A 19467-nucleotide genomic window follows, 5' to 3' on the forward strand; every position below is an offset into this window, starting at 1 on the left:
TACTCACTAATGGAATGTAGGAAAGGGCAGTATGGAAAAGCATACTTGTTTAAGGTAAAGCCAAACCACTGGATTCCATCAAGAGTCTGATGGGCTAAGTTAAAAGAACCATCCATATAAAGAAGACATCTTAAACTATCATCTTCTACACCGAGTGGGGGACCCTAACACACACTAACACACACACACACACACACACACACACATACACACCTCTAAAACAACAACAAAAACCCTTATTCTTGACTGTGCTTTACAGAATTAAGCCTTACTTTACCGTAGTTAAGACTTTGTATTTTCCACATCCAATCAGGTCTCCCTTATAGGAGGCTCTTTATTTCATTACATAAAGTCATCATGCCGATGATGCAGGAATTCCTGCTACATATTCTTCTCACAAGTAACAAGGAGACAATTCAACATATAAGCAGAAAAAGCAGAGCCCTCCGAACTCTCCACCTTTGCTTGCTATGGAACTACCTTCTGCATGGATGGGTCCACAGAACTCAGTGCTCACGGGGCCAGACTTTCAGAAGTGCTTAATCAAACATAGGGTATCCTTACAGTTCAGGAGAGTCTCTGGATCCAGTTTGGACAGATTACCTATATAGCTTTGCATCATTCTTACAACACGGGCAATTATTCAAATACAGGAAAAACAAGTCTATAAGAGGTTCTTCCATGCTGGAAAGAGCCCTCAAAAGTCCTTTTGGGATCCTGTCACTCAGCTCTGTATCAGCTTTTAACTTTATTCATGGCCTTGGTCCTTAACCAGCACCTACTAATGAATGTACTTTGTTAGCATCAGATTTTTTCCTTTTTTAAGGCTTAACATACTTATTGAACTTTTAAGAATGGCAAGTTGGCCAAAAGTAATGTGCAAGCCTACAGTGATGAGGTGTCGAAGACTACAGTAATAACTAAGGTGAGGAAGGATTAGATGTACTCTATAAGACCAGGAAGATCATGCTGGAGAAGTCTGCGTTTATCAGCAGTTAAAAAAACGTTTGTGTGAGCTGTGAAGTGTTTGGTGCCTTTGGAAGGCACAGTGCCTTCAAAGAAACGTGGATCTTAACAAAAGGAAGGGCAGATGAATTGAGCAACTAGTAGAGGCAGTACATTTCTCATACGAAGAAACTGTCAAGTTGCATCTTTTCTGACCAAAGAGGGCGGAACATTGGACAAAAGAAGGGTAGGCAGAGGCCAGATACCAAGGTTCTCAGGAATCAGGAAGGACTTTTGTCAGGCAGGTGAAGGCTGTAGGCTTCTGGCTGAAGGGAGGTTGGTATGTTTCTAAGCTTTAGGTAGGGACTGATGGTAAACACGCGCGGTGACTGGGTCAACCCGGAGTTGATAAAAACTGGGGGCAGGGAAAGCTGTCAAGGATGAATAAGATAAAAGGGAGAGCCACAAGGCTGGGAAATGCAAGAGGGAAGAACAAGGGGGCGTGGGTACACCGGGAGGGGCGAACAGAGGGAGGGCCGGCGAGCACTGACTTTCCCGTAGCACGAAGAGGTCCGTCTGCTTGTCGGAGTTGAGGTCCCCGAAGGCCGCCAGGGTGCCCCAGGCCTCCGCCCCAAAGAGCTCGGCCGTGACGTTGTGCAGAGCCCGCGCCGGGGCAGGCCCAACGCCCAGCAGCGCGAGCCCCAAGAGCAGCGGCGCCAGCAGCGCCCTGGCGCTAGGCAGCAGGCCTGCCGCCATGGCGCCCTAGGCCCGGCCGGCCTCCGCCGCGCTTGACGGCAGCCGCAAAGCACCGCGCGACTGGGCGACCGAGGAAAGACTCAGGGTGCGGGCTCACGGGCTGCCCGTCTCGGCACTCTCACGCTCGCCTAGAGCTGTCCCTCCGACGACCAAGAGGCCAAGAAACCAGGGCGACGTCTGGCTGGCAGCTCACTTCCGGCCGGCGTGCCTCCCGACAGTGTCGCGCGCGGGGGCGGGGCCGGGCGGGCGGTGCTGACTCGCAGCCCTGGCGGTGGGCACTGCGCGATGTCGGGGGCGGAGGGACTCATGGCCGAAGTAAGCTGGAAGGTCTTGGAGCGACGAGCCCGGGCCAAGCGCTCAGGTTTGGCTGCCTGTGACAACAACCTTGCCCCTGAGGGCTATAGTGGGTGGTGCTCTTCCTTAAGTCCCCTGGTGGGAGGCAGATGGGCTCGATCCTGGGGAATCAACTTGTGTCCCTAAGTTGTCTCTGGGAGGCAATAGGTGGCCCTGGCTGTGCCCTGATCTTGTCGCCACTGTTCTCCACTCCCTGTGCCCCGCACTTCTCGCATTTAGAAAACTTCCGTGTTTCTTCCCCCAAGTTATTTCCTCTTCAAAATTAGCGGCAAGCTAACTTCTCGAGGAAAGTTGCCCCAGTGACAAGTTCTTGGGAAAGGAAGGGTGCCTACCGCCACTCCTCTGAAAAAGTAGACCTTCATTTTTAGTGAGATCCTAAAGAGCGGGCGATTTGTCTTGTGTCCCCTTCATATTCCTCAGTAATTTTGAGCCACACACAGCTCTGTGTGTCAGGAAATGAAGAAAACATGGTCTGGGCCACAAAGTTAGTTAGTGTACAGTTACGGTTCAGAATGAAATTGGCCACTTCCCTGGCCAAGTGATCCCAGCACCTGTAGTTACCAGTGGTGGTTCCCAACCACGGAGGTCAGAAGATGCCAACAGTCCAAGTGTCCTGAACTGACTTGTTCAAATTGCAAAGTCACTGGCGCTTTAAAAGTTAGTACTCCTGGTTAATAACTCCTCGGAGAGCCAAGTTTGAAACTGCTCCCATTTAAACTGGATAGAATCTTGAGCAAAAACTGTGTCCTTAAACACAAGAGATGGTGGAATGACAAATCTTCAGTCAAGGACCTTTCCCTTTTAAAAGAGTGAGGGAAGACCGTGGAAAGTACCAGTTTCATTCTAGTTTAAATCTTAAAATCCTTGTGTTTATTTACTTAGAGCTGTAGTGGAACAACCACATGAAAAGTTGAGAGAATTTCTTAAAAAGTAGTTGACTTCAGTTCAGAGTTAGTACACTTGAAACAGTCATGGAATATTTGTTTCTTACTTTCTCTTAAAAATTTTTTAGGTCATAGAAATATTGACTTGATTACTAACAATGTGACTGTGGGAGTATAAATAGTGTTATAGGGTTCTTCCTGGGCAAAGAGAATAACTAGTCTTCCAGGGAGTTGAACAATGCCACCAACACATATTTTTTTGCAACATAATTCCTTTTAACAAGCATATAGAGTCTATTTTCTCTTCAAGTCTTTGTTTTACTCAAATGCATGTCACAGCAGTAAACTTTGAAAACCTTACTTTTCTAAATAGGGTAAATTTTGTTTAATTTTGCTCTTGTTGAATGCAGTTTCTTAAACCAAGTTCCATGCACAAGTAGTTACCTGGATAGTATCATTTTCAAATGTTCCCGTATGTTTAATTTGTAAGAGTAAAATTTAGATAGAAGTAAAAAAGTTAGCAGTTGAGGCAAATCTTTAAAACTAGTATTTATGTTTGCAGTTTCTGACTTCTAGACTCAGAAATATAGACAAAAAAAACCCCTCTTGAACCACATTATTTACTCTCTGCTTATTATAAAGAATTAACTTGATTCTGTTTACAACTTATAGGAGCACATAGAAACGGCCTTGTTTGAAACATAAATTAACCCGTTGCTGGGATAGACTCCTCTTTGGAGTTCTAAGCATTGTTACATAGTAGCACAACAACTTTACTATACAATAAAGGATGCTACTCATGAAATGTTTCTTAGTAAGTGGATATTATGTTTCTGTCTATTCGTGTAAGCAAACTTAATTTACCAAATAAAGGAAATCAAATTTTCAAGTGGTAAAAGATGAACTAAAGTTATTTAATGCTCTTCAGCTGTCTTGTGCACATTGCATCATGCTAATAACTGCTCATACAGCTTTCAATTAATCTAACGCTGATTGCTTCTAACCTTCACTAAACAGCTTTAAAATTGGTGTAGTTTAGCCTGCCACACTTATGATAAGAGTCAAGTTGAAATGGCCTACTCACCTGATGCAGCCTTCTCTTCGCCTGCTTTGTTAAGGTCTGGTAAGTGTGCAGACCCCAAAAGGGTCAATTGATAATTTTATATATCGTTGTTTTCGAAGGCTGATGTCACTATATGGTATTTTTCATTTGTTTTATCCCCTTTGGTGGACCCAACTTTGAGTACCATTTCAGTTCATGTTGGGCTTATGTTTCCATTGTGTTTTGAATGTGTCTTGTGGCGTACAAGGAAGGCAAGGGTGGAGGCCCCGTCCTTACAATTGCAAGATATTTGAACAGAGGTGTTTTCTTAGTGCCTGGGAACTTCAGTTGTCAATGGACTTGTATTACTGACTTTTAAACAATTTTTGTCCATTTTCTAGGTATTGTAGTGCACATGGATGTGCAAGTGTCTCTGTAGTGTGGTATAAATTCCTCTGGGTACATGCCCAGATGGTAGATTTATTTTTCAGGTTTTTGAGAATCCTTCATCCTTATTTCCAAAATGGCTGCATTAGTTTATACCCTCACTAGCAATTTATAACAGTCCTGTTTATTAACATTGATGGCAGCATTTTTTTTTTTTTTTCCATTTGTGATCTTGATATGATGGCCCTCTTGACTGGGGTGAAATGGAATCTCAGAGTAATTTTAATCTGCATTTCTCTTATGTCCAAGGATGTTGATGACTTTTAAAGGGGTTTCTTAGACATTTATAATTCTTCTTTTGAGAGCTCTATTCTTGTTGTGGTTCCATAGCCTGTGTTTTAATTGGGTTGTTTTTTGGAGTTAAGTTTTGGAGTTGTTTGTTTGTTTGTCTGTTTGTTTGAGACAAGGTTTCTCTGTGTAGGCCTGGCTGTCCTGGAACATGTTCTGTACACCAGGCTGGCCTGGAACTGAGTGATCCACCTGCCTCTGATTCCTGAGTGCTGGGATTAAAAGCATGTACCACCACCGCCCCGCTGGAGTTTAGTTTTTTAAGTTCCTTGTATATTCTAGTTACTAATTCTCATCACTCAATTAACTGTTTCTTTTGTTGTGCAGAAAGCCTTTTAATTTCATGAGAGCCTGTTTGACCATTGTTGGTCCTATTTCCTATGCTATTCTGAAAACCTTTACCTATCTGTTACCTATCTGTTTACCTACTTGTTGCTTTTTCATCTAGCAGTTTCGGGATATCAGGTCTTATATTGAAATCTTTTATAGATTTGGAATTTAGTTTTGTGCAGGGTGAGATTTAGGGATCTAGTTTCATTCTTCTTCTACATGATGATGTCCAGGTTTCCCAACCATTATTTGTCCAAGACAATCTCTTTTGTCCAATAAAGGTTTTTGGCTTTTAGTGGAAAGTCAGGTTGCTTTAGTTGTGGGAACTTCTACCTGGCATCCTCTATTCTACTCCACTGATTTATGTGTCTGTATTTGTGCCAGTACCATTCTGTTTTTATTACTGTGGCTCTCTGGATTAACTTGAACTCAGGAATGGTGATACCTCCTATATCGGTATTGCTTTGGCTCTCCTTGGTGTTTTGTTTCCCTATAAATTTTAAGATTGTGTTTTCACTGTCTGTGAAGATGGTCCTCAAAATCTTGATTGTGATTGCATTGAATTTACAGGTCACCTTTGGTAGGATGGTGATTTTCATAATATTGATTCTTTCAGGCCATGAGCATGGAAAACTGTACCACATTCTAGTGTCTTTCTTAATCTATTTCTTCTGTATCTTACAGTTTTCATTATAAAGGTTTTTTTTTTTTTTTTTATTTTATCATTACCTTAGTTGGGTTTATTTCCATTCATTTTATTTTTTGGTGGCTGTTGTAAATAAGATTTTTTTCACTGGTTTTTCTTTTAATAGTATGTTGGTCATCAATAAATAGGAAGGCTATTGATTTTTGTGTGGTCATTTTGTAATCTGTCACTTTGCTGAGTATCAAGCTCAATTGTTGGAATTAGTGTCTCATATGTAAGATTGTACTGTTGGCGAAGAGTGATATTTTGACTAATATTTTAAGCCTTTACTTACCTCTTAACTTCTTTCTCTTGTCTTGTTCTAGTTAAAACTTCAGTTACTATATTGAATACAAGTGGAGATACAGCCTTGTCTTGTTCCTCATTGTAGTGGGACTGCTTTGAGTTTTTCTCTGTTTACTATGACGTTTGCTATACGTTTGTAGTATATGGCCCTGTCTTGTTGGGATATGCGCTGTCCATCTATAACCTGTTCATATCACGTATCATGAAGCAATGTTGGATTTTCTTGAAAGCCTTTTCTGTGTCAGAGGTCAGAGAGGGTATAGGATCCCTTGGAAACAGAATTGCAGATGGTGATGATGCTGGGAATTGAACCCAGGTCCTCTGGAAGATCAACCATTGTGCTTAGCTGCTGAACATCTCACCAGCCCTGATTGCAAGTATTTTATTGAGTTTTTTCATCTATATTTATCTATATTTCATCTATATTTACCAATTTATAGATTGGTTTGTAATATTTTGTTTTGAGCAGGGTAATACTGGCTTCATAAAAAGAATTTGGAGGCATTCGTTCCTTTTCTATGTTGTGTAATAGTTTGGATAGTATTGGTGGTCTTTGAAAGTCTGGTTGAATTCTGCAGTGAACTGATCAGATTCTGCTTTTGTCGTTGTTGTGTGTCCTCCCCCCCCCCGGGGGGGGGCACTTTGGAGATGGCTTATTGCTTCAAATTCATTGGTTATAGATCTAAATTATTACCTAGTTATTATCTAAATTATCTAATTATCTGTAGTTTTAAATTATTTCATCTTGGTTTAATTTTGTTGACTCATAGGCATATAGACATCATTTCTTTTAGATTTCTTGATTTAGAGAAATAGAAAAATTTAAGGTATTTGCTTATTTTTTAAATATTATTAGTATTTGTTATGATGTCTCCCTTTGTATCTCCAATGTTCTTATTGGATTATGTTCTTTCTTTCGGTTAAACAAAAGGTTTGTCAGTCTTGTTATCTTTTGAATGAACCAGCCTTTCCTTTCATTATTTTTCTCTTTTCCCTCTTAGACAGGGTCTCACTGTGTATTCCTAGCTGGCCTGCAATTCACTATGTTTATCATACTAGCTTGAATTCACAGAGATCTGCCTGCCTCTACCCCTTAACTGCTAGGATTAAAGGCTTCACCACCACATTCAGCTCCTTTCCTTGAGTCTGTATCTTCTCTCATTAATTTTTGCTCTCATCTTAATTATTTCTTCCCATCTACTGCTTTTGGGTTTGGCCTTTTCTTATTTTTTTTTCCCTAGGCCTTACAGTGCATTATTAAGTTATTTATTTGAGAGCGCTTATATTTTGATGTAGGTATTTCAGGCTACAAACTTTCTGTATAGATCTGTACTTATTATGTTGCATACTTTTTGGAATATCATGTTTTCAAGTTTTTTTCATTGAAAAAAGATATTTTTAAAATTATTTTGCTTGATTTCTTCAGTGACCAAATTATCATTCAGTAGTGTGTTTTTTAATATCTCTATGTTTGTATACTTTGTACATGTTCCCTTGCTTTTGGTTATTGACTTAATTCATTGTGATAATATTAAATAAGGTTGTTATTTCACTCTTCCTATATTTGTTTAAATTTATTTTGTATCCTGAATTCCATTTGCTTGAAATATCATCTTTTTCCTGTCATTTTACTCAAAGGCAGTTCTCTATCATTGGAGGAAAGATGTGTTTTTTGGATCTATGAAAAGATCTTTTAGTCTGTGTCTTTTTAAGAAGGAATTGAGACCATTAATATTTAGTTGTCTTTGAAATCTTTCAAAGTGTGTTTTGTCATATTGATACTTTTCTCTAGTCCTTCTTTGATTACCTGCCCTGATATTGTTTATTTGTCTTTGTGGCCTCCATGTGTGGTTATCCTTCTTTTGTCTGATGTACACCTTCCAGTTTCCTCTGTAGAGCTGGCTTAGCGGTCACAATTTTTTTGTTTTTATCATGGAAAGTTTTTAAAAAAAGATAGCCTTGCTGAGTATTCTAGATTGGTAGTTGTGGTCTTTCAGAACTTGGAACATACCTTTCCCAGTCCTCTAGCTTTAAATCTGTGTAACAAGTAACCAGCTGTTCCTTCAATGGGCCTGCTTTTTCATGTGACATGGCCCTTGTCTCCTGAGCTTTCAGGATCTTTTCTTCATTTTGTGTTTTTAGTGTCTTAATATGATATGCCATGAGGAATCTCTTTTCTGATCCTATGTATTATTGCTTTGTGGGCCTCTTGTTTGGAAGGCATCTCTTTTTCTAGAGTTAGGAAATTTTCTTTTATGATTGTATTGAAAATATTTTCTATGCCTTTGCCTTCCAATTTTTCTCCTTTTATGCCCAAATTTGTAGGCTTGGTCCTTTTATGGTGTCCCAAAGCATGTTCCATTCATGGAGCTAAAAAATGTGATCATTTTTTGTGAATGAGTGAGTGAGTTCCTCTACCTTATTTTCTAGTCCTTGTGTTCTATCTTGGTTCATTCTGTCAGTAATGCTTCCCACTGAACTTTTTATTTGAGTAACTGAAAACTTTCATTCTACTTTTTTTCCCCCCAGTAATTCTCTTATCTATTGAATTCAGTTTTCATATCCTTAATTGTCTTCCTTATTTTATTCACCTATTTATATTTCCTTGGACTTCAGTTTTCTCCTATTCTCTCTTAATTTGTTCAGATGTTAGTGTCCTCTTTAAATTCTTTGAACTGTTTGTAATTGTTCTTTTAAATTCAGTGTGTTTTATTTCATTTAAATTGTCCTCTTAGGGGACCATTACTATGGTATTGGTGCTTTTTTGTCAGCGGCATACTATCTTGGTTTTTTGTGTTGCTTGTGTGCATGTGTATGTGCACGCTTGGATCACCTGCAGGAGTGGTGTACACTAACTGCTGAGCCACCCTGTCCAGCCCCGGGTGGCTTTCTATGTGTGGTGTGTTGGAGGTGGAATTGCACTTGCCCCAGTGTTCCCATGGAGGTCAGACTGTAGCTATGTGGACTCTACTTTGCTGTTCACCCTTCCCGGGTTTCTGGGGCTGAGCACAGATTGACAGGCTTGCATAGCAAGTGCCTTTGTCCACCGGACCTTCTCACTGACCCTGGGTTTTTTTTTTTTTTTTTTTTTTTTTTTTTTTTTTTTTTTTTTTTTTGTTAGTTGGTTGGGGTTTGTTTGTTTGTTTGAATTTTTAAGCAACAGGCTCTGTTGTTTATCATGGCTTTCCTACTAAAGAGTGAAATTTTTTAACTACTGAATTTACTCATTGCTCTAGGGGAAATAGAATGCTAAAGAAAGTAGAACTATATTTTAGCATTACATAAAGTGTTTGAAGATAGCAGACCAGAAATTTATTAAATCAAATGCATCAAAAAACAAAGTAGAAAAATACCGAACTTCAGTATTACCCATTTTACAGACTAATTCCTTGCCTTATGCTTTGAATGTTTGCATTTTGATGCGATTCATTTCACCAAAATTTACAAGGCTATAAAGAAATGTATAGACATTTATTTGTTAAAATAATATCTCAGTTAGTTTGCATCTATACTTTACTTGTTTAGATGTTGCATTTGTGTTGGAAATTGGGTGTTTTATATATTATTATATTTCCATGGACATTGTCTTTGCAAGAGAATTCTTTATTGCATGTTTACATTAATAACCTATTTGAAGGATGACCTATGGAAGAAAGTAGCAAATTCTGTCTAGTATCTATGGCTTGTGTTAGAATCATCTGGATTCCAAGGGGTTCGGCAGCCATGCCCTGTTCAGTTGTATCTAACACACATAACCCCTCTCCTGGGCTGGCTCCTTTCCATTCTGGCAGTTTTTCATAGGGGATGTCCCATGGTCCTGGCTTGGGGACAGAAACATAGTTCCATGTTGTCACCTTCATAAACTTAGGAGTTTCCCTAATATTTTAGGGACTTTGGTCAAATCATGCTAAACTAAAATTCATGGCATTGATTAAAGGAAAGAATCTCCAACCTTGGGAGTTTAACGCAACAGTTGGAGATTTTATTAAAGGCAATTTACTGCATACTGTAAGCATGAGGTAAGGAGAAAAGAGATGGGCTGGAGGAAGGCAAGAAGCACATCTGAGAGCATGGACATGGGCTTCTGGGAGTGGGGTGGGAGGAGGTTGGCGCAGAGACAGAAGTAAGGCATATCCAAATGTAGGGGTGTGCTCCTCAAGGTGGAGTCACAAAGAATCACAACTCACCTGTAGGTAGGGCTCCTGAAGAGAGTGCTGCAGAGAGGAAGACCTGCTAAAGTGTGGGCAGGGTTCATCATGAGAAAGTCAGAGAGTCGGACATATCCAGATTTAGGGGTGGGCTTCTCAAGGGAGAGTTGAAATTAATTACCTTGGCATTTAGCCACATATACCGCTTTTGGTGGTCCTCAAGTTATGTGTCTACAAGTTTCTGAGAAACATTTTCCCCGTTTCTCTATTGGTAGGTAAGATTATGCTGCAAGCGGCAGGAAAATGTAATGGAGTTCAGGTACTATCACAAAAGCTACTGCTTGGAAAAGTCAAGCACTTCTCCGAAGGTCAAGCCATGGCTTAAGATATTTTAGCTTTTGTATATATATATTAGTTGGTTCCTACAGTGATTTTCTTGTAAATGCTATGTGTGCTTCCAAGAACTCCTAACAGTGTATTTATCTAAAGTATCTATCAAGCATCCAAGGCCAAATGAAACAGCCCCTGTCTCTTAAGTCAGGCGAATAGCTTTATTTCTTGTGCAATTTAGGGTGAGACCCTCCTTCTTATACAGCCTTACTAATAGACCCCTAACTTCCTTCCTAACCACTTCTAGGAATGTAGACTGCTCACATAGATCACCTTCTTGATATACTAACTGATCATTAGCTCTCTATTGACCTCCTCCTTTAGCATGTTGGGTTGTAAAAGAAAGCCTCATGGTCACTGCCTGAGAAAAATTCTTACCTACCTTTATGACCTGGTAGGAGTTCTAGCCTGGTGACCGTGCTAGCAAGAGGATTGCTATTGCTTGAGTTTATCATTGGGTTCCTGAGAGACTTGGGGAGAACTGAGAGAATAAGGAGACAGAGAGGAGGAGAGAGAGAGGAAAAAAGAGAATGGAGGAACTAGATGGGTAAGAACTAAATAAGATGGGGAAGAATTAGGTTGAAGGGCTCAAAGAAGGTACTAGAGGAATAAGATGGAAGATGAAGGAGAGCCAGATGGGGAAGAACAAGATGAGAAAGAAGGAGATGAGAGAAGAGCTAAAATGGGAAAGAACTAAATGGATGAGAACCTAGATGGGCAGAACTAATGTGAGGGAATTTAGATAGAACTTAGAGAGGATGGCAGGTAACTGTAGAGAGAAATCAGGCAAGAAAGGAGCTAGGCAGAATAGAAGCTTGTAGAGAGAACGATTCAGAATAAAAAGGTGTATGGACTAAAGAGTTTCGTGTATGTAGACTCATTTCTTATCATCAAAGATTAAATTATCAGCTGGTTGTAGATTCTTCCTGGAACCTGGGAGGGGACTATTGAGGGGCTGGACACCCATAGTCCTTGTTAAGATTTTAAGATGGCTCTAGAGATGTCTTAGATAGTATCTCAGTTTGCTTTATATTGCTGTCATAAGGACTGAACACAACTTGGGAAGCAAAGGGTTTATTTCATCTTATATATCATTGAGAGAAGTCAGGGTAGGAAATGAAGCAGAGGCTTAGAGAAATGGTACTGACTCATCTACTCCCCATGGCTTACTCAGCCTGTTTTCTTATACAACCCAGGACCACCCACCAAGGAGTGTCACTGCTCAGAGTGGGCTGGGCCTCCTACATCAGGAAAATGCTTGTCAAGCTGGCCAATGAGAATCAGGATGAATTGAAACTCCTCTTCCTGGGTGACTATTAAGTTGAACACTTTGACCTTGAGAAGCATCCAGGACACTCATAAGAAGCACATTAGCCTCTCAAGTCTCCAAGAAGTAACTAGATGCCTCCCCTTGTCCCACCTCCAATACCCAAAGTACCAGAGCAGTTGGATGTTCTTTCCTTAGAAGCTTGGCCATGAGACCATGCAAAGGTACCACAAGCCATTACATACTGATTGGACCTCGACTGGGATCCACCAGTGTAGTGTAGTCCCCACCTGTCCCTCAAACCATGAAAGGAACACTGTGTCGTTGCTACTGGCCTGCTATTGTGGCTTGACCCCTATATAGTCCTCAAAAACTGATAGAAATCCCACCTCCAGTGTGAGAACAGATGAGCCTTGCTTACCTGGTCCTACTCAGTAGATCTGACATGTACAGAACTGAGGAGATGCTTGCCAGCTAGATAGGAAGCACAAAGAGACTCAAACAAACCCCCTTCACCTAGAGCTACATCCTAGCTAGCAGGAAAATCCCACAAACCTCTACAGTATAGACTACTAAGACAGACATCTACAGGCATTGCCAACTTTGGTTACTACTTCTTCAAATATCAACAGGCCCAGCATGCAAGGCAGGCTGCTTGGATGCAAATGGGGACTTCAGGAAGGTGGGTATCTTTCTAGCTGCCTTTTCAGATGAATAACTGTGGCAACTAAACCTTGTCACTTCTGAAAAATCACAGTATCTTTCTAAGTGTATAATTGAAACTCACCCCATTTTGATATAATCTCATTTTCAATTTTTCAAAAATATACATCATTGGTCTTTAACTTAGTAAAAGCTTTTCCCCCCTGTCATTAATAACTTCACACAATGTTCATAATCTTCCTTTTTGGCCTTTAACAATTCAGATTTTAGCTCAGGAATGAATTTTGTAAATACATAGAGCTTAACATCCATTCTGTTATTTGGAGTATATATCAAGACTTATCACTCAAGCTGAGAGTAGAGACTGTAATAGGCAGCTGACCTTTATCATAAATTTTGTAGCTTCTTGGTATATATTGAAAACATATTCCTTCCAAATGGTTATGTTTCTTACTATATTTCTTCCTGTTTTGTTTTAGTAATTGAATCACTAAAGAACTTTATATGAATTTTGATACAGTCTTCTGGCAGTTAGACTATAATGTTGATTATTTCTAAATAACTGATTGTATATTGTAATGGTAAATTGCATTGTCTGTGTTCATTAAGAGGCTGGCTGTGCATATGGTGTTACCCTCCTCCTTCTTCATTTCAGATGCAAGCATGTTTTTCTCCAAGTGTCCTCTAAGACCCCTTCTCCAGGGGACAGGCTGGCTTCTGGCTCCTTAGTAGAGAAAGAGAAGTACTTAATAACACCCCAATGTTAAAAATATTACGTTATTGAGAATAGCAAGATGTAGACTGTTTCCAAGAAGTTACAATTGTTTTTAATCTCACAGTATAAAAATGCTTGTGTTGGAAAAGAGAAGGAGAAGCTAATCCATGGAGAAAAAGTTTTGTGGGGAACTCTGGCTAACTGCCTCAACTTCCCCAGTTGATTACTAGACCCTGATTTGAGGATGCTACCTTTGTCTCTGTGGCAGTTTGAATAAGAATGGCTCATGTTGCAGGGTGGTGGTAGTGGCAGCGCTCGCCTGTAATCCCAGCACTCGGGAGGCAGAGGCAGGTGGATCCCTGTGAGTTCGAGGCCAGCCTGGTCTACAAAGCGAGTTCCAGGACAGGCTCCAAAGCTACAGAGAAACCCTGTCTCAAAAATCAAAAAAAAAAAAAAAAAGAATGGCTCACGTGTCTGAATGCCTAGTCACTTGGAAGTGGCACCATTTAAAAGGATTAGAAAGATTAGGAGGTATGGCCTTGTTGGAGTAAGTGTGACTTTGAGGTTTCAAAAAACCCTAGGCTCTCTTCCCTGCTGGCTGTGGATCAGGATGTAGAGCTCTCAGCTACTTCTCCAGCACCATGTCTGCCTGTGTGCTGCCGTGCTCCTGCCATGATCATAATGGGATTAAGCCTCTGAAAGTGTAAACAAGGCCCCAATTAAATGTTTTCTTTTACAATGGTCGTCTTGGTCTGGATGTTTCTTCACAACAATAGAACAGTGACTAAGCTAGCCAATTGGATTTCCCCAATCATGTCTGGATATTGGGAAGTCCTAATTTAGGGATGTTTTGCTCTTTATTAGTTTCTACCTGCTACATGCTGTTTGTTCTTTTACTTCTGCTTATATTGTACTGTAAACTCAGCCATTCAAAACTGAAAACACTGATGTCTCAGTAGGCACAGAACACTGAAGGTTTAGTTGCAGCTCATAAGCCCACCAAAAAGCATGAACCTAGCTTGCTGTTTTCAGTTCCCTTCTACAGAGTGTTTTTAAATTAGGGCTTCAGCTTTCAGGCCAATTTATTATTTCTACAATTCACATCTGAAGTTTAAATGACCTCTGATTTAGAATGATTTTAGTCTAAGTTTTCTGTGCTGTGTGACTGTCTTGTTAATGAATTTTCATCTGAATAACTGAGTGTCAGTTTTGACACTTCACTGTTAGGGAGTCTCCAGAATAGCTCATTGGGTATAGCTGCTTGCCGCACAAGCTTGGAGACCTGACTTCTGTCCTTGGAACCATGTCAAAGTGGAAGGAGAGAACTAACTCTGTAGAACTGTCTTCTGACCTCCACACACTTGCTGTGGCACTTGTGTACATACATATCATGCATACATAATATGTTTTTAAAAACCAAGGACAAGAGACTGCATATCTAAATTTAATGCAATTGGTGATTTCAAATATTTTGATGTGTTTATTGATATATTTTAAGGATAGAAAATTTGCCATATCTCAAGTAGTAGTCTTTGCCTGTCCTTCTTATAAGTGACTTTATTGTTTATTTTCTTCTTGTCCTTGTGATTGTGAGCCTAGCCTTTTATGGTCAGCCCTCTGTCCAGCCTCATTTACTTCCTTCTTAAACAAAAGTATTTTGTGAGCGACTGCACATCCTGTTGCTAGATGGTTCTAAGAGTGCTAAGTAACACTGTTGGACTTCAGCCAGTTGAGGACTATAGCTTTTGTTAGGCATCATCTGGAGAACCATTATAAGAAAGCCTAGGATCTAGAGAAAATCTACTCTGTATCATGAGGCTTGGTAACTATAGGAAATACATGTATGCCTGTGGACTGACATCTCTTTTAACCCTGCAAACATTCATGTTTTCTTTTAGTTCTTTAAAATGTGTCTACTTTGAATTTTATTTAAAATCCTACTTAAATATAATTTTGTTTGGTAGTCTGGTAAGTATTGATAGAGATTGTCTTAGTTAGGGTTTCTATTGCTGCAATGAAACAACATGACCAAAAAGCTAGTTGGGGAGAAACGGGTTTATTAGGTTTACACTTTCAAGTTGCTGTTCATTATTGAAGGGAGTCAGGACAGGAACTCAAACAGGGCAGGAACCTGAAGGCAGGAGTTGATGCAGAAGCCATGGAGGGGTGCTGCTTAATGGCTTGCTGCTCATCATGGCTTGCTCAGCCTGCTTTCTTATAGAACTCAGGCCCACCTGGCCAGGGATGGCACCACCGCCCTGGGCTGGGTCCTCCCCATTGATCACTAAATGAGACAATGCCTTACAGCTGGATCTCATGGAGGCATTTCCTCAACTGAGGCTCCTTCCTCAGCTTGTGTCAATCAAAGCAGCACAAGATCATCAGTTGTTATTGCTGCCACAGGAGTTTTTAAATTCAAATCTGGCCCTTTTAAACATGGCTTAATTAGGTTACCTTTTAAATGTTAAGGCTTTTATCTTTTATTTGTATTAATGTGCTTTTAAGGGGTTCATTGATAGCAATTTTTTCATGTTAAACATTATTAATATAGAGATATTTAAAGTTTGAACTTAGTTTCCTAGTTTGCTTTGTGGACATTTTTTAATGAGAGTTTTAAAATCTGCTTTTCATATCTATTCAGGTAATATTCTCTGATTACATAGTTTTATGTTCATGAAAACATATGGTGAGGCCTGATTAATTACCTACTTGAATCTAATTTTCAGTAGACTTTCAGTTCTGATAATAGTTGTATGTTGAGTGACTACAAAGTTAGAAAAAATCCCAGTAGCGTGTAAGGTTAATGACTATAATTTGAAGGAATAAAGAGCTACTCAATGTTTAGAATTTAATAAGTGGTCTGTCCTGTTCTTATTTTACTGTAATATATTAGAAAAACATTGCCCCTACCATCCAGATGTTTGTTTTTTTAAAACATCCTTGTTTTGTTTTTTAAAGAAACTTTACCTTTTTTTTTTCAAAGGTTTATTTGTTTATTATGTCTATAGTGCTCTGCCTGCATGCATCCCTGTAGGCCAGAAGAGGGTGCCAGATCTCATTACAGATGGGTGTGAGCCACCATGTGGTTGCTGGGAATTGAACTCAGGACCTTTGGAAGAACAGCCAGTGCTCTTAACCTCTGAACCATCTCTCCAGCCCAAAACTTTACCTTTAAAAATTGTTTTTTTTTTTTTTTTTTTTTTTACATTTTTTCCTTTTCTTTGCATATCTGATGTCACTGTCTTAATGCAAAATTATTTTGACTAGAGATGGACATCTATTCCTAGGGCTCAGTTTTTCCTGTTGTCTTTTAATGCCAACAGGCCTGTGTATAAAATGTGGCTCATCTGACCCACTGGCTCTCTGTTAGCTAAAGGACAGACAACATGTAAATGTGTTACCTGCTGCTTAGCATCTTCGGGTCTTAGACTTCTGGATGCTCTCCCAGTGTCTTCTCCATATTTTCTCTTCTGACTTCTATTCCTTTATCATGAGTTTCCTTCTGTATTAAGAAACCTTCCTCTGTAAGTTTGGTGCATACCATATCTTTTTATTCTGCTCTGTGATTTCTTGTCTTATGTGTTTCTTGATAACACCTCTGTACCCGGGCTTTCCATTTCTACTTGTTTCCATGACAGTTTTTCCATGATTCTTTTATTTTTATTGTCACTGCATTGTTGTTAGATAGTGGCATACATGTTTTATTTACTAGGCTGTGAAATCCTTCAGGGTTAGGGCATAGATCTATAATACTTTTGTATCAATAGTGGCTGGTATAGGGTGTGATACAAGGGAGTCTCAAGTTGGTTAGAAATGAAAGTTAAATGAGTTAATGAAGCGTGCTGAAAATTTAATGTGATTTTTCTACAAAATGAGCCTTCTTGCTGTGTTGCCTAATCATTTAACTTTTCCCTTTGAATTTATTTTCTTTTAGTTTTTGAGTAGGAAAATGTATTCTAAGTAAAAGTATATTTTTTTCCGCTAGTGATTAGTGCTCAAAAAATTCCAAAGATCAGGTTTAAAAAAAGAAATGTAGGGGGCTAGGGGATAGGTTAGTTGGTAAAGTGTGTGCTTTACAAACATAAAGGTTCTAAGTCTGGAGTCCCAGTATCCACATAAAAGCTGAGGTCAGTTCTTCTGTACCCCCAGTGCTGATAAAGGAGACAACTGGAACCTTGGAGCTCACTAGCTAGCCATCCTATGATGCTCCAGAGTTCCAGTCCCAGGCCATTTGGAGTCCATTCAGAGAGGAGAGAGGGGTCACGTGTTTCCTTCTTCCTTTTATTTGTTTATTTTTTATTCTGGCATGATCGGACACCAGTGTTGCTCTGATTGGTTGATAAATAAAGCTAAGCTGCATTGGCCTATGGCAGGGCAGGATAGGGTTCGGCAAAACATTAGAACTGAAGACTAGATTGAAGAAGGGTGGAGTCAGGGGAGACATCAGCCTGCCGTCCAATGAGCAACAAAATGCCAGCCAGCAGACCAGTAATGCCACAGCTACATGGCAACCACAGATTAACAGGAATAGGTTGAATTAAGTTGAAAGAGTTAGCTCATATAAACTGACTCATAGGCCATACAGTTTGTAAATAATATAAGCCTCTGTGTGTGCTTACTTGGGACCAAGCAGCTGTGGGATGTGGGTGGAGTGGGAGAGACTCGGCCCGACAACAGTGCAGGGCAGGATGGAGAAACTTCTGCTTAAAATCCTAGCTGAATTTATGAAGTCCATGTTCAGTGATAAACGCTGTCTGGAAAAATAAGACAGAGAGCAATTGAGAAAAACACCCCTGATGTCCATCTCTGGCTTCTCATACATGTGCTGGCACATACACATATGCCTTCATGAAAACTCAGTGGAAGAAATGAAATGATACACTTAAGTGAAGTGGGAAAAAGTAGCACCTCAAATCTTGTGATCTAGATAGCTTCATCTCACCATATCCCCAAATATGCTATTACATGAAATTTGGTTCTAGAAAAGCCTTAAGCACAATGCTAAATAATCCACTAGAGAAGAGCTGTTTTCATGGTAGACTTCTTCAAATCTGAGGATAGAATACTTTTATTTTTAACTTCTGAAAGATAGGTCTTTTATTTTTGTGCATTGCAGTTGTCTTAATTTTTCTGAAGTAGAAATACAATGAACTAAAATCTAGTTAAAGGGGAGACCCATCAAATAAAATAACTGAAATAACCTATCTTTGCTTTCATGGCAGAAAAAAGTACAATAGTAAATATCAGAATTGTTTTAGAGCATACTCTACTATTTGGGGATAATTGTAAGAGCAGTGTTGCCTTGGAAGCAGGCTATATATTGCTGTTGTTAGAAAAGAAAATTCCCAGTGTTGAAAGAAACCCAGGCACAATGCAAAAGTAACCCAGCAAGCCCTGCCTTTTGTTGTTGTTGTAAAAGAGGTGCCCTTTGATCCACACCCAAGGAGCAAGCACACCCAGGTAGGACAGTGTTTAGTATTTATTCTGATTTAGGTGGTGACTGTGTCTCACTCCAGTAATGGGAGCTCGAACTCACAATCTGACACAGTTGGCTGATTCAGATTGGCATGAAGGGGAAGGGTCTGAAGGTGAAGTACCAGGATGCCCAGGGTTGTAAGCAGGCATGTACATGAGAGTTACATATGATGGAGAAGTTTATGAAATGTTGACCGTTGTCAGGCTAGCCATCTTTGACAGAAAAAAAAGTTTCCTATACTGTGAATCTATTGTTTTTATGATTAGAAATAAGACTTTCAGAAACCTGAAATGATGACTCCGTTCAGCTCTTTTTTCTTTTCTCTCTTTACTGGAAACAGAGAAATAAGTCATGTTCCTATGTTTAAGTTGTAGCTGCTCTACCTGCTAGCAGTGTGACTTTGAAAAATTCACAAAACCTTTACTTTTGGTTTTTAAAATGGAAATAATAGTATTTACTCATTAGGATTATAGGAGGATCAAATGAAATAAAAAATTACAAAGCTCTTAATACAATATTTTACTTGTAGTAAATGCTTAAGTAATGTTAGTTACTTTTTTATGATACATACTATCATAGTAATGAGACTGAATAAAAAAGATGGAAAATTAAGGGGACATGGGGAGAAAAAGGAACCCTCCATCCTGGAGTCCAGCTTGACTGTCCTGTTGATGGAGTCACAGAACTGAAAAGCTTCAAACCCCTCAGAGAGGAAAAGTGTGCACAGTAACTGTCTTCTGAGCACTCTGTGCTAACTCAGGGCCAGAATGC

At 39.6% G+C, this 19467-nt stretch overlaps 2 protein-coding genes across 2 annotated transcripts in view; one reads left to right on the plus strand and one right to left on the minus strand.

Annotated features, from left to right (window-relative positions):
* The window catches only part of Itfg1 (integrin alpha FG-GAP repeat containing 1), a 152786-nt gene extending 150874 nt beyond the window's left edge, over window positions 1-1912 (minus strand). The window contains exon 1 of the mRNA XM_036186693.1: window positions 1497-1912. Coding sequence (XP_036042586.1) covers window positions 1497-1701 — 205 coding nt within the window. The 5' untranslated portion in view covers window positions 1702-1912. The remainder of the gene's footprint in view (window positions 1-1496) is intronic.
* Window positions 1913-1925: 13 nt separating this feature from the next.
* The window catches only part of Phkb (phosphorylase kinase regulatory subunit beta), a 209129-nt gene continuing 191587 nt past the window's right edge, over window positions 1926-19467 (plus strand). Inside the window, exon 1 of the mRNA XM_036187637.1 lies at window positions 1926-2062. Within this exon, the coding sequence (XP_036043530.1) occupies window positions 1987-2062 (76 nt within the window). The 5' untranslated portion in view covers window positions 1926-1986. The remainder of the gene's footprint in view (window positions 2063-19467) is intronic.

Source organism: Onychomys torridus, chromosome 5 (assembly GCF_903995425.1).
Source record: "Onychomys torridus chromosome 5, mOncTor1.1, whole genome shotgun sequence".
Lineage (NCBI taxonomy): Eukaryota > Metazoa > Chordata > Mammalia > Rodentia > Cricetidae > Onychomys > Onychomys torridus.